A 14,902-nucleotide genomic window follows, 5' to 3' on the forward strand; every position below is an offset into this window, starting at 1 on the left:
CTCAATTTAATCAGTCAAATTAAACAGAGGACTCGTTCAACGATACTTGCAGCTTTAATTATCATTTGTATTTGGCTGTGATTTTTATTCTTAAAGCTGGAAAGAATGCAGAAGGATTTTTAGATTTTTCTACTTTTGATAAACAAAGCTTTTCTAAAAGTATGTCACTTTAATAAGTCAAATAAAGCAGAGAAAATTCTTCACTAAAAGTTGCGTTTTATGACTATTACCTTACTAAAACTTTCCCACATTGATCATCCTGGATACTGTGAGTAAAACTGTGGCTTTGTGAAGCATCAGAGCTCGTTGGGAGTCAAACCCTGCCGTTGTCGGTGCCTTGCTTTACCAGCCTGACCAGCTCCCGGTGGGAAAGTGAAGCAGAGTGGAGCTGATATGAAGCCGCTGGTCAGGCTTTTGTTGGTGTAACTCGGTTTCAGGTGTTGTCTGATGCAGGGTCAGGTAAGGTGGACTCGCCCTCAGGTGGGAATTACCGGGTGGGAATGAGGTGAAACTGCTGTTCTCTCAGGTATCAGGTCAGACAACAGTAGGTCTGCCGTCACAAAGCCTTGCACTCACCTGTTCTGTCCTCAGGTGAATCTCCCAGGTTTGGTCTCGCTGCTTCTTTCAGTCCTGTTCAAATATAACCAGTAGGACAAAATAAACACAACAAGAAACACAACTGTAGCAATTCTCGATTATCTAGCAGTGATGTGGTTTCCAGATAAGTGTGACAGAGACTTCACAGAAAACAGTTTAATTTTAGATAAGACTGTGGAGGGAAATAAGAGCAGCGGAGGAAGCTGTGGTGGAGCGAGATATGACCGACACTCAGCGGAGTAAATTCTCTAAATGTTGATTCTACAGATCTCTGAGTAACAGAGGCGACAAAAAACACACAAATTTATCTTAACTCCGAAAACCCACCACTAGGTTTGAAAAGTTTGTTTTCTTTACAAGCAGAAAAAAGACCACCATTATGCTGCCACCGCCGTGCTTCACGCCATGATGCTGCCACCACCGTGCTGCACAACATGACAACTAAAAACTGAGAAATAACCATGTGTGACTGCGCTTCTGTCAAGAAAACTGTACATTTCATTAAAATCACTTTATTCTACACGTCTCATTTAAAAATCCACCAAAAATAAACTGTTGTGAAAACACTACCTGCAGTTCAACCTAAAAACTCTACAAACGTCTATCACATTGTGCTGAGGAGCTCAGAGGTTATGTTTATTTATTATTTTTACAGCATTTGAATACAATAGAAGAGTTTTCAGGTTGAACTGCAGGCAGTGTTTCCACAGAGAGACTGAGAGCAAAAAAAAAATCAGCATCACTAAAATAAAAGCAGCATGGCTCAGAAACAGTGGACAGAGGAGCTAGTTGTTGGAGATACATTCAGCATGGTGAAACATCTTTCTACAGTTGATGAGCAGAGACTGAAAACTGGACTAAAATTTGTCAAAAATGACTCAAAAATGGTCATTTTAAACTAATTTTGAGTCACTTTGAACTCGTTTAAGTCATTTTGGACAGTTTTTGAGTTATTTTGAGCAAATTTTGAGTCACTTTGGAACATTTTATGTCACTTTGGGTAAGTTTTAAATAATTTTGGACAATTTTGGACTGACGGGGACAATCCAACCCACTGGATGAATAAAATAAATGCAGCATGGCTTAAAAGCAATGAACATAGGAGCAAGTTGTTGGAGATACATTCAGCATGGTGAAACATCTTTCTACAGATGATGAGAAGAGACTCAGAACTGGACTAAAACATCTCCAAAATGAGTCAAAAGTGAGCAAATTTTGAGTGAATTTGGAAAATTTGTTACTTTGGATCAGTTTCAAGTCATTTTGGACAATAAAACCTATTGGATCACTAAAATAAATGCAGCATGGCTCAGAAACAGTGAACAGAGGGTGTTGTAAATGTAGCCTTCATTTTTGCCAGTGCTGGTAAAACCTATGGACATTTGGAAACATGCTGGACAAATTGATTCCAGGTTTATTTATCAGTTTTTGTAAAACAAAAAAGCAAAGAAGTTTTTGTTTCCATAAATCTGCAGGATTTTAGATTAAAAATGAACACAGTGAAAAAAAATGAGACAAGCAAAGAAAAAACAAAAAACACCCAGAGAGTTCATGTTTAGATGGAATTTTACTGATTATTTATCTATTCTAAGACCAGTCAAAGATCACAAATTATAGACTTTTTCATCCTTTATGATTAATAATAAATTCATGTGCTACTGCTAACTGCTACTAATTTTGGTTATCCGCAAAAAAAAAACAACTGTAAAACAAAGTCATGCAAATCAATAGCAGCTGCTATTTTAATGAATCATCTAAAAACTTGAGCGAAATTAGGGAAACTGCTGTCGAGTTGTTTCCATCATGGTATTTCATGAAAATCATTTTATTCTAAACGTCTAGCTTATATAAATGTGCCATTTGCATTAACAAGATTCTGTAAAATAAAAATTACAAAAAAAATGTTGCACTTCTCAGTTCAACTAAGAAGCTTTTTGTGACCCAGTGGTGAATTTACAGACTTTCTGGCTGAACTGCAGGCAGTGTTTATACAGAGCAGAGGGGAGGCGCTAAGGAAACTAATTAAAGATGTAAAAACGTATGGGAAGCCTCCATTTTTTAGTTGACAACACCCCCAAAAAAATTGAACAAATTCCCATTTTTTCATTTTTATGGAACAAAAAACACTCATGAACTGCTTCAAGTTCAACGTTCTTTAAAACTACTCTTTCTCTAAGCGACCAATCAGAGTCCTAGCACCGTTTGTGAGGTCATCGCTTCGCATCATGACGTCATTTCTTCTTCTCTCCGACGCTCCTCTCTCTCCTGATTGCCGCCATGTTTGCCGCCGTCGGAGTTTTCAGCTGCGAGACATTGGGTTTGGCGGCATTTTGTTGGAGCAGCCGCTGCCTGACCTCCTTCTCTCTGGACGCCTTCTCCAGCCTCTCCTTCACTGTTTGCTCCTTTTCCACCCTCTCTCTTTCCTTTGCCGTTTGCTCCTTTTCCATCCTCTCTCTTTCTTTTGCTGTTTGCTCCTTTTCCATCCTCTCTCTTTCCTTTGCCGTTTGTTCCTTTTCCATCCTCTCCCTTCTGGCCACCATTTCTCTCTCGGCTCTCTCTTTCTCCAATCTCTCCTGGGCGACTCTTGCTCTTTCCCTCTCTTCTGTCTCCTTTGCTGCTCTCTCCATCTTTTCATTCTCCATCTTCTCCTTTGCGATTCTTTCTCTTTCTTTGGCGATGTGTTCCCTCTCATGCCTTTCTTTCTCTGCTCTTTCTTTGGTGATCCTTTCCTTCTCAAGTCTTTCCCTTTCTAATCTTTCTTTCTCTGCTTTCTCTCGAGCCATCCTTTCTCTCTCCAGTCTTTCCCTTTCCAATCTTTCTTTTTCTGCTTTTATTTTGGTGACCCTTTCTCTCTCCAGTCTTTCCCTTTCCAATTTTTCTTTCTCTGCTTTTATTTTGGTGATCCTTTCTCTCTCCATTCTTTCCCTTTCCAATCTTTCTTTCTCTGCTCTTTCTTTAGCGATCCTTTCCTTCTCAAGTCTTTCCTTTTCTTTAGCGATGCGTTCCTTCTCAAGTCTTTCTTTCTCTGCTTTCTCTCTAGCCATCCTTTCTCTCTCCACTCTTTCCCTTTCCAGTCTTTCTTTCTCAGCCTTTAATTTGGCGAGTGTTTCTCTCTCCAGTCTTTCTTTCTCTGCTCGTTCTTTAGCGATTCGTTCTTTTTCTTGACGTTCCTTCTCTCTGGTGATTCTCTCCCTCTCCAATCTTTCTTTCTCAGCTCTCTCCCTCTCCAATCTTTCTTTCTCCGCCTTCTCTCGTTCTATTCGCTCCTTTTCTTTTGCGATTCTCTCCATCCTTTCCTTCTCCACCCGTTGTCTTTCCAGTCGTTCTCTTTCCTCCCTGGCAGCCTTTTCTTTAGCCAGCCTCTCCATCTCTTGTCTTTCCTTTTCTGCTTTCTCTCGAGCCAATCTCTCTTTCTCCGCCTTCTCCTTTTCCATCCTCTCCTCCTCCCTTTGCTCCTTTTCCATCCTCTCCTTCTCCCTTTGTTCCTTTTCCATCCTCTCTTTCTCCGCCTTCTCCTTTTCTATCCTTTCTTCCTCTGCCTTCTCCTTCTCCCTTTGCTGCTTTTCCATCCTCTCTTTCTCCGCCCTCTCCTTTTCCATCCTCTCCTTCTCCCTTTGCTCCTTTTCCATCCTTTCCTTCTCTCTTTGCTCCTTTTCCTTCCTTTCCTTCTCCCTTTGCTCCTTTTCCTTCCTTTCCTTCTCTCTTTGCTCCTTTTCCATCCTTTGCTTCTCTCTTTGCTCCTTTTCCATCCTTTCCTTCTCCCTTTGCTCCTTTTCCATTCCTTCCTTCTCCCTTTGCTCCTTTTCCATCCTTTCCTTCTCCTTTTGCTCCTTTTCCATCCTTTCCTTCTCTCTTTGCTCCCTTTCCATCCTCTCTGCCTCCTTCCTCCTCTCCTCCCTCAGCTTCTCCTTGGCGGCCTCCAGCGTTTTCATCTTCATCGTCCAGACCGCCTCCCTCTCCTCCTCCTCCTCCTCGGTGAGGAAGGCCCTGATCTCGGCCAGCGCAATGCGAGCGATCCTCTTGGCCTCCATCTTCTCATGGATCGTCCTCAGCTCAACCCTGAGAGCCGATCTGAGTTTGGCGCCTCGGACGGGACGCTCCGAGGCTGAAGGTCAAAGGTTTAAAGGTTTTAGCTCATCGCCAAAATCCGTTTAAGTACCGACACACAGCAGGCGAGGAGGTGTTAGGGGTGCAGGAGGTGCTCATCCACTCTTACACAGCAAAATCAAATGCTGCAAAAACTGGGAATCCTTGTGCATTTTTGCAGTTTCAAAACTGTAATAAATCAACTACATCTTTGATTAGTTCAGTTCTTTTATTTACAGACTGATACTCTGGTTCTTCAGCATGCCATTACCAATTGAAGAACCGCGTTCTTTGGGTACTTTAGGTCGTTCTTAAAAGCAAAGGTTATTAGTCTGTGAAGATCCTCAGTCATCCAGGTCATGGTGATCGTAGGAGCTTTGGTAAAAATCAACTGAATTTCTCTTGTAGGTTGAAGACGTTTCACCTTCATCCAAGAGGGTTCTTCAGTTCTAACTGACTAATGTGGAGTACCAGAATACAGAGAACATTACTATTCTGAAGAAGCCTCTTGGATGAAGGTGAAATGTCTTCAAGAATCTACAAGAGAAGTCCAGATGATTCTTACTGAAGCTGTGAAGATGTGACTATTATTTGGTTTGGTTACCAGCAATAGAGCTGCAACTAAGCATTGTTGTTCTATAAACATCAGAAAACCCTAATTAGCTTTTACTAGAAGGAACCCAGAAATGCTGCAAATTATTACATTTGACTTTCTTGATTAAAGATTAAATATCAAGTCCCGTTAGAAAAAATAGAACCAGGTGGGTCCGCAAAGAACAATATTAGAAAAATATTTTCGCTAAATCCCTTTGGAGCGCCTAAAGGAACCATTTATCTGATTGTTCTTTGAAGCACCTTGGGGGTTCCTTAAAGAGCCCGCTTAAGGTACAGTTCTTTGTGGAATTTAAAATAGTTCTTCAATGATATCATTGCAAAGTTGCCACCTTTGACTTCCAGACTATATATTTGTGGGTCTGTCCATCAGTTTCTGCTTGAACATCTGAGATTTGCATGAAATGCTCATAGCATAAAATATGGGCTTCAGCGTGATTCATCAAATACTTTCATAGATATTTTTTTTTGCTTTAAAAAAAAAAAAACTTTAAGTAAGTTTTTTCATACACAGAAATTTGAGGCTGTTTGAACAACAATATATCAGGAACCATTACAGATAAAAGCTTGAAACTTCCACAGTTATTTCCTATTATAGCATTAATTCAGTTACCATTTTAAAGATCTATAGCTTTTGATGAAAAACAAAACAAAGGTTCAACCCAATCAGAGATGGTGAAGCAGAAGTACCCTGATGATATGAGATGGAATTACACACGTTTACATAAAACCATTCAGTTAATCAATCCAAACTGAAAACTATGCACTTTTTCCATGCAGCCGGCAGGTTTGAGTACCTCGCGTCGTGTTCTTTCTATCAGCAGCTTCTCCTGCAGCCCCTTCTATCGACAAGAGGAAGAAACATCCCATCACACAAACAGCTCAGAGTCAAAATGGAGGAGGAGGACGCATTCGTATGTCCACGGCACATCAACACATTTAATACAAGATGATATCAAAAAGTTCTGAGACTGCTTTTGTAAAAGTCAGATTTAAATTGGCATCCGTCCCCATCAAGGTCGTCAGCTTGTGCAGTGATGCTCTGCTCCCAGTGCTCCTGCAACACTTGTAACGCCCTCTGGAAGTCCCGTTATCAGAAATGAGCACTGTACCTCCTCAAAAATGCCACTTCTCAACTAGAATTTCATTTTGGGGATGAGGGGGACGTTGTAGTGACCAAATCCGACTACTAGGGCGGGTGACGAGCGATGACCGTGCTGGTAACAATCACAGGAATGTTGAAGAAAACGCTGCATGACGCTCATTCTTCAGTCTTGGAGAATGCGACTATTTCACTGTTAAACTACTGCTGACATTATCCTGTACATGAAAGTCGGCTCAGTTTCATGCTGAATTTGATGTTCCTTCTTGATGCATGTTTGGGGGCCATGGTGACATTGCACTCACTTTGTGAGTTTTAGCATAAAAACAGATGTAATTAAGTGAACTACGTATCCGGCATAAATTTGTGTTGATGTTATACCCTTAAAATGCTGCTTTTAAGTGACGATACAAGAAGAAATGATTCAGCCAAGAGATGTTCCAGTTTGAAAGACCTCATAAGGAGGTTGTAGCGGTGACGGATTAATACGTCTTTCACCGAGATGATCAAAGTTTGTGTTTCATTCTGCGACTTAATGTTTGTTCTCACTCCATGCTTGGTTAAGTTTAGGAAAAAATCCTGGTTTTGGTTGAAATACACCCTTTCACAACATTAATCGCAGCTTTACAGGGAAAATTAGCTGAAAAGAAGCCGTAGTGACAACACCGGCTGAAAACATCTGGCACAACTCATTACATCTATGTGCGATGTTCACACGTTTTTCACAGGTCTTCTGGAGCATCGGAGCAGCAGAATGTGATGAGTCGGGTATCAACTTCCTGTCTGCTGCTCTGTTAGCGTTAACACTCGTCGACAGACTGTTTGGGTGGAAAACTCGCACCATCACACATGCTTTCAGATGCATTGGTAGTTTAAGAATCAGCGTCACACAGGGCCATGCATGAATGTAAACACAGCAACAGTACCTTTGTTTTTAGCCCTCTTCTTCACCTCTGTTCTGTCCTCTACAAGAAGCAGACACACCTGTCAGGTGAGCTACGAGCTGAGATACAACACACCAACACTCTGGTTGTACTTTACCTTTTCTCAGCCTGTCTCTCCTGAGAACACGATCTTTAAACTTCTTGTCATCTGAACCAACAGACAGGAAAGGAAGTCAATGAAAGCTGAAGACAGACAATGGAAAAGTCATCTACAGATATGGTTTTTTCAGGGCTGGTAGGGATAATTTTAACAGATATACACTACTTTTTATATCATAGCAGCATGTGATAGCAGAGACATGACTACAGTTCTTCATTATTAAGGATTACTGTCATTGAATATGTCCAATAGAAACAGGAACGATGTGGTCACATGATGCTACGATGCTCTGTTTACTAATAGATCGATTCATTGAGATTCATCAGTTTGCATCTTGCAGTACATCTACCACTGATCTCATCATTTCTTATCATTTTCCAGACACTGTGTTGGGGATTTGGTGGCTTCTTCCCATCTTAGCTGTTAGCATAGCGATAGCCACTGTGAAATTAGCTACTCTCCTGATTTGTTTGCGTCCCTGCTAAAGCGACGTATCTATCAGTTAGGATGGATTGTTAAAGTTAATGCGAGTCTAGAAAGATGTTACAGCGCTCCAGCTAGCGTTAGCCACATGCTAAGAGGCACAGAGACTCTCTTAGTGATCCCATTAGCCTAGCATTGTTGGCAAAATGGGTTCCAGATGCCAAATAAGAGTCCCAATCAGTTGACCCCTGCAATATGACAATTAAAATCATATTATGCTTACATTATCATATTACTAATGTCGCACAAAATTTCTGTCATGCTAAATTTACCGTTTAATTCGTCTTTAGCACAGTTATTATTGAATAAAAGTTATTAACACAACATCTACACTAAATAAAAACACTTAATACACCTGTAAACTGAGCTGCCCTGGATTTTTTCGTCACAATCAAATGTTGACCTCCTGTAAACTGCTTTTCCACGACTAAAAATGACGTCTAAAAGAACATAATTTACGAATTATGGGTTCTGGGAGTTGTTTTTACCTTTTGAAGAAGTGGAGTTTGTTGACATGCAGGCGCCACATGCGCACGGAAAAACAATTAATGCAATATTAACAACCAAGTTTTGGACTTCCAACCAACAAATGAATGCAATTGACTACGATACTGATGTTTAAAGTGCTCCCCTAGTTAACCCGCATGTCGTCCTGCAGGTCAAAATTGAGCCGTTTTTAAGTTTGAAAATATGGAAAAAAAAATATTTTCACAGTGAAACTTCTGATGTCCACATTTTCAACATTTTTGGGAAATCTTTGAACATTTTTTGGCGGAAAAAAAAAAATGTTAAAAATGTTTCTTAAGAACATTTTCAACATTTCACCGAAATTCGCTGGATTTTGGTTGATTTTTTGTGAATGTTCTTAAAGAAAATATTAGAAGCTTTACTGATGTATATGGATTCACTTTAGATATTTTCAGGATTTTTTTGGAAGATTTTTACTAACTTTTTGAAAATATTTATAAGAATTTTCTTGCCAAATTTGGGGAATTTAACAAAAAAAAAAAAACTCTTAAGGGAAACTTTTAAGAAATTATTAGAGTTTTCTTCCTGAAATTTGGCGAATTTTATTGCAGAATTTTTGGATTTTTTTCAGACAAGGAAACAATATTTTTTGGTGCCCGTAAATGAGGACAACAGGAGGGTTAAAAACAGTCCATGTAAGTGGATAAACTTTTGCAAATGTGACATTAGGACACTTTATTTTATGGTTTTTATGGTCACTTTTGTTTTCTGTTGCTGTAACCGATGGAGACTAGAAGCTTCTCTGTGCACAGCCGACCAGCTAGCATCTAGAGTAGCTAAAGACGGCAAACGAAGTGGTTTGGAGATGCTCTGAATTCAAATGAAGATCATTTCAAGTCTTATTTTGATGCAGATTTATACAGCAGCAGGAACATACAACAATTAAATGTATTTTGTCTGTAAAAAAAGTAGAATTTTAGCCAAATCTGCGCAGCTCTTGCCTGCTGTATGGAAAGATTTCTGCCACATAAACGAGGTAACAGGACTAATTAGTTTGACTGTTTAATGAAGCAGCACAAAGCTCCGTATGACGTGCTAAATAACGAGTGAATTTCATTCCAAAAAAAGAAAAAGGCTCCAAATGCTTCCCACTCCAAAAACCCCAAACAATAACAATCATATCAAGTCTTGTTTTTTAGCATTTCACATTTTTAAACAGAAGCACTTCCCAACAAAGTCAACAGAAACATTCTAGAATAATTCTTTCTTTGTAAATAGAGTTGTATTTAATAAGATCTGGTGAAAATAGCTGCATTTTTCACATCCAAAGCAGTACGTCAACAGTAGCTGAAGCTCAAAAAGGTCAAACCGGCAAAACTTAACGTGAGCATTAGTGGTTTACAGGCAGAAAAATGTAAGTGTTGTTAATATAAACAACTCGTTATCAAGTCACAGAACACAAAGGTGGAATGTAAAGAGTAAACACAACATCAGATACGACTGTTTTATCTGCTAAAATCTAACCCGCCTGCTGTTGTTCAGCTGTTGACGCTCATTTTCCACTCGGCGTCTCGGTTCATTTTACACTGTAAAGCCTGTGAGAGCGTTTAAAATCAGCCGACAGGACAAATATATCAGACAGCAGGCCCTAGCAGAGGTAGGATTGCACTGAAATTACATTTACAAAGAGGTCAAATCTAGTTTTTGTGGCTTAAAAATGTGCAGTTTAAGAATTTTAATCGATCAAATCACGATTACCAAAAGAAAAATAAAGCCTTCTGGCCTCTTACAGGTCATATTTTTGGATATCTAACCAACACATGATGGTAAAATGACTCTCGAAAAGCAAACAAAATTAGACCGTTTATAAAAATAAACCAAAAAAAAGTGAATACACACACCCTGCTACTACACATGCTGAAACGTGTCTCCCAGAAATGACATTTTTAGGGACTGTCGATTGATTGCCGTTGATAATTTAATCGATGAAAAACAGGTTAAGTAATAAAGCTAATGAATGTGCTGCAGATTAGTTGTAGTACCTGGGTCTTCCACCAGGTGGAGCCTCTCGCTGTATGAATGGGTGGAGTTACAGGTGACTTCGCTGACCGTCCAAAAGGGTCCACAAAACAAGCGCACCTCACAGATGAAATAAGGAAAGAGTGTCTGCCGGTTGTCTGGTTTACCTAGCTATCCACGTTTCATGCTAATGCTAAGCTGGGTTTTTCAGATGCTAACGCTGAGTGTTGTTAGCTGCTAGCCCCGCTAACCTTCAGGAGCAGCAGGACTCAACATTCAAAATGGTGATCAGATGCGAGTAAAAATATGTTTAAGGACGAATTACTGATTGTAAATGTACTGCAGATTAGTTGTAGTACCTGGTTCTTCCACCAGGTGGAGCCTCTTGCTGTATAAATAGGTGGAGTTACAGGTGAGTTTGCTGACTGCCCATAAGGGTCCACAAAACAAGCGCACCTCAGAGCAGCAAAAACCTTTTTAAAAACATGTCTGTCGGTTGTCTGGTTTAGCTAGGTAACAGAGGCTAATGCTAAGCTAGGTTTTTCAGATGTTAACTAAAACTGCATTATTTTTTAGAAAATTGTCATTTATCAGCACCAGAAACTGTAAAAACAGAAAAAGTTTCTATTTTCCGACACTCCTTGAACTGTTAAAATGCTGAATTAACCAAATCCAAGCCAAAAAAAAATCACAATTTTTAATTAAAATCACTTAAAAAAAAGTAGCCAAAAATAAAATGTTTGCTATTAAGAGATTCTGTAAAAACAAAAAAATTCGGTGGTCCGAGATGCAACCGTGAAGCCATTTATGACTCTGCTGTGATAGACAGTCAGGTGATAAAAATTCAGAGCATTTTAGGTTGAACTGCAGGCAGTGTTCACAGAGAGCAGAGAGGAGACTCTATAAAAACTAATTAAAAATGTAAACACCAAGAAAAACCTCATATTTGGATATAATTCACAGATTGTTTAACTATTTTAAGATTTGTACACGATAATAAATGATAGACCTTTAGATTGTTCCTTATTATTAATAATAACTTACTGTGTTTCTATCATGATATTTAATGAAAATCACCAAACCTAAAACCTAAATAAAGCTTTGATTTAACGTTCCTCATTTACATCAGTAATATAAAAAGCAGAGACGCTTGTAAGATAAGATAACATCTACTTTATTCATCCCGGAGGAAATTATTCATTATTATTTATATGTAAAACAGATTGTTAATCAGAGAGCTATGAGTTTTAGCTCGATGTCGACCCTCGGAAACACAAAACCCACTGGAAGAAAGAGAAAAAATGAACCATTATCAGCCAGAAACTGCACAAAAAAGAAGGAGGAGGAGAAGAAGAAGGAGGAGGAGGAGGTGAAGAGGGAGAATAAGGAGTAGAAGACGGAGGAGGAGGAGAAGGAGGAGGAGGAAAAGAAAGAGAAGGAGATGAACAAGGAGAAGAAGAAGAACAAGGAGAAGAAGGAGGAGAAGAAGGAGAAAGAGGAGGAGAAGAAGAAGAAGAAGGGGGAAAAGAAGGAGAAAAAGAATCAAAGGAGATGAAGAAGAAGAAGAAAATGGATGAGGAGGAGAAAAAGGCAAGAAAGTAGAAGAAAAAAGCAGAAGAAGAGTAAAAACGGAGGAATAATCACGTGCTATTGTGTCGTGAAACTGAACCAAACCTGAACTTTAAATTGTTCTACCTCCTTCCAGTTGTTTTATTCAACATGACAAAGATAAACTTCAGTGGAAACACAACCTGCAGTTCAACCTGGAAACTCAACACAGCATCCTTCCAGTCTGCCCAGTTTGGCCCTGCTGTGGGAACCAGTGACCGGCACCGTTCTCCTGAACTGGACTACAGGACGTCCCAGTCTGGGACCACCCTTCTGAGTCTACTGGTTGTGGAGGTCCAGAAGGACCCCATTAACCTCCCCGTCGTCCTCCTCCTCCTCCTCTCCTCGCTCTACGGGCGAGGACACTACGTCATGGAGGAAGGTGAAGAAGCCATAGATCCAATCAGAGCCCTCCTCCGCTAAAATATTCAGAACCTCCTCCAGCGACTCGGCGTTGGCGCTGCCGCCGCCATCTTTGGAGAGGCCTGATGACGGAGAGAGGAGACAGACGACGGGATGGACAGGAGGGAGGACAGGAGGGAGGAAGGCTGGGAAGGAGAGGAGGAGGAGATGGAGGAGAACCGCAACAAAAAAAAACAGGGCAGAAAATAAAGGATAATGATGCGAGACAAGAAGAGAGACAGTGAGTTAAAGAAGAACCACAGACATTAAACACTCTACACCTACTCGCTGTGCATGTTTAGAAGTATCGCATTGGAAAAGTCCCGGAAACTGTTAGAAAACATCTGAAAACAGCGTTTCTCCACAGTTTCTTCTAGATCTTAAGCCTCCAGACTACGACTAGTTCAGTGGTTCTCCACTCGCAAAGTTTTCACCAAAACTGATGCAAAGTATCGCATTAAAAAAGATAAATGGAAACAGTAAAACTTTTTAAAAACGTCCTCAAATGTTTGCAGGTAGTTTCTGACTTCTTCTAGAAAGAGTTAATAATTTATGGAAGCTACCAACAGTTTTCATGAATAAATTCTAACATAGTGAAGGTTTAAATGACATGAAGCATTTCTTCTTCTAGGGAAGAAGAAGAAAAACCAAAAGCAAAAGGAGATGGAGGAGGAGAAGAAGCAAAAGACAACGAAGAAGGAAAAGAAGACAAGGGAGGAGAAGTAGAAGAAAAAGCAGAAGAAGAAGAAGAAGAAAGGCTGTGCAGAGGACTGTGGGTCAGAAAAGCTCCAAACTACAAACTCCTGGGTATATCTGCTAAAATACTGAGAAATACTGGATCATTTTCTGGCATCGAACGCACCCCTGATTGGTCTGATTGATACTAGTCTCTATTAACTCCTTCAGAGGAGTCATAGTGTCTTGGTGCTCATTTATAGATAAGATGGAAATTCTTCAATACAAACGGAAGAAGATGACCAAAAAAAATTGAGATAAATGGTGAAAGATTCTGGAAACTACAGGAAACTGACTGCCGTAGCTGAAACGGCTACAAAACATCTGAAAATGGTGTTTCTCCGCAGTTACGTTGCTTCGTATCCATGTTTTTAAACACAGAATATGACTAGATCACAAACCCGAGAGCTATTGTGATAAAATTCACGAAGACAGTCACAAATATCAACAAAGTTTTCTCCAGTAATGGCGGCAGCTTAATGTACAAGTCTAGTCTGGTAGGCTAGTACTATCAGTGCTAATGTGGAAGGTTCAAGCAGTTAAGAGGAGAAATTAGACCAAAAAACATCTGAAATGCACTCATGTCCGACATGTTTCGACAAGCTGTTAGCATCTCCACAAAGTCACGATTACCATCCTGAAAACAGACGACCTCTAGTGTCGGATTGATCTGAGTGCGCTCAGTAGCTGCTTCATGTTAGTGATTAAACCTGAGGCTCTGGGATCAACTGGAAACCACATCAGCAAACTGGGAAATCAAAGTGGACTTGCCGAGCAGAACTTTAGCATCCTCCACGTCAAAGTCTCCGTCTCCATCGGTGTCGTAGGCCGTCAGTTTACCTGGAGGAGGAAGAGGAGGAGGTGAAGGCCAAACTGGGAAAAAACTGTTCTTAATACCACATTTTTAGTGTATTATTTTTAGCTAACTGTACGGATGTCACTCTAACACTGTGGTCCAGGAACTCCTTCAGATGAATCATAGGAGTCTTGGTGGCCTCCCTCTCTAGTCTCTTTCTCCTTCAGAGTAGTCATAGGAGTCTTGGTGGCCTCCCTCTCTAGTCTCTTTCTCCTTCAGAGTAGTCATAGGAGTCTTGGTGGCCTCCCTCTCTAGTCTCTTTCTCCTTCAGAGTACTCATAGGAGTCTTGGTGGCCTCCCTCTCTAGTCTCTTTCTCTTTCAGAGGAGTCATAGGAGTCTTGGTGGCCTCCCTCTCTAGCCTCTTTCTCCTTCAGAGGAGTCATAGGAGTCTTGGTGGCCTCCCTCTCTAGTCCCTTTCTCCTTCAGATGAATCATAGGAGTCTTGGTGGCCTCCCTCTCTAGTCTCTTTCTCCTTCAGAGGAGTCATAGGAGTCTTGGTGGCCTCCCTCTCTCGTCTCTTTCTCCTTCAGAGGAGTCATAAGAGTCTTGGTGGCCTCTCTCTCTAGTCTCTTTCTCCTTCAGAGGAGTCATAGGAGTCTTGGTGGCCTCCCTCTCTAGTCTCTCAGGTCTTGAGGACGTCCTGCTCTAGTCAGATTTATTCATGTTCCATCTTCCTTCCATTTCTTAATGATGGATTTAACTGGACTCCAGGAGATCTTCAGGAACTTTAAATGTTCTTGTATCGTCCTGACTGATACTTTTCAACAACCTTTCCTCAGAGTTTCTAGGAGGGTTATTTGGTCTTCATGGTGTAGTTCTATCCAGGAGGACTGATCCATGTAGAGACCTCATCTCACTCTAACATTGTGAAATAGAAACTGGTTGTAAG

General features: G+C 40.4%; 1 protein-coding gene across 15 annotated transcripts in view; it reads right to left on the minus strand.

The window, feature by feature from the left end:
- unm_hu7910 (un-named hu7910) overlaps positions 1-14,902 on the minus strand; it is a 46,755-nt gene that overhangs the window by 19,348 nt on the left and 12,505 nt on the right. For 5 of the 15 annotated variants that reach the window (XM_055007361.1, XM_055007356.1, XM_055007352.1 and 2 more), the window contains 5 exons: positions 13,928-13,996; positions 7,439-7,489; positions 7,324-7,362; positions 6,093-6,137; positions 2,146-4,702 (listed from right to left, as the gene is read on the minus strand). In XM_055007361.1, the coding sequence (XP_054863336.1) occupies positions 2,829-4,702; positions 6,093-6,137; positions 7,324-7,362; positions 7,439-7,489; positions 13,928-13,996 (2,078 nt within the window). In that variant the 3' untranslated portion in view covers positions 2,146-2,828. Of the gene's footprint in view, positions 1-576; positions 631-2,145; positions 4,703-6,092; positions 6,138-7,323; positions 7,363-7,438; positions 7,490-13,927; positions 13,997-14,902 lie in introns of those variants that run through there. The other 10 variants (XM_055007360.1, XM_055007358.1, XM_055007357.1 and 7 more) reach the window with 7 other exon arrangements.

The sequence above is a fragment of the Amphiprion ocellaris genome, chromosome 22 (assembly GCF_022539595.1).
Source record: "Amphiprion ocellaris isolate individual 3 ecotype Okinawa chromosome 22, ASM2253959v1, whole genome shotgun sequence".
Taxonomy (NCBI): Eukaryota; Metazoa; Chordata; class Actinopteri; family Pomacentridae; genus Amphiprion; species Amphiprion ocellaris.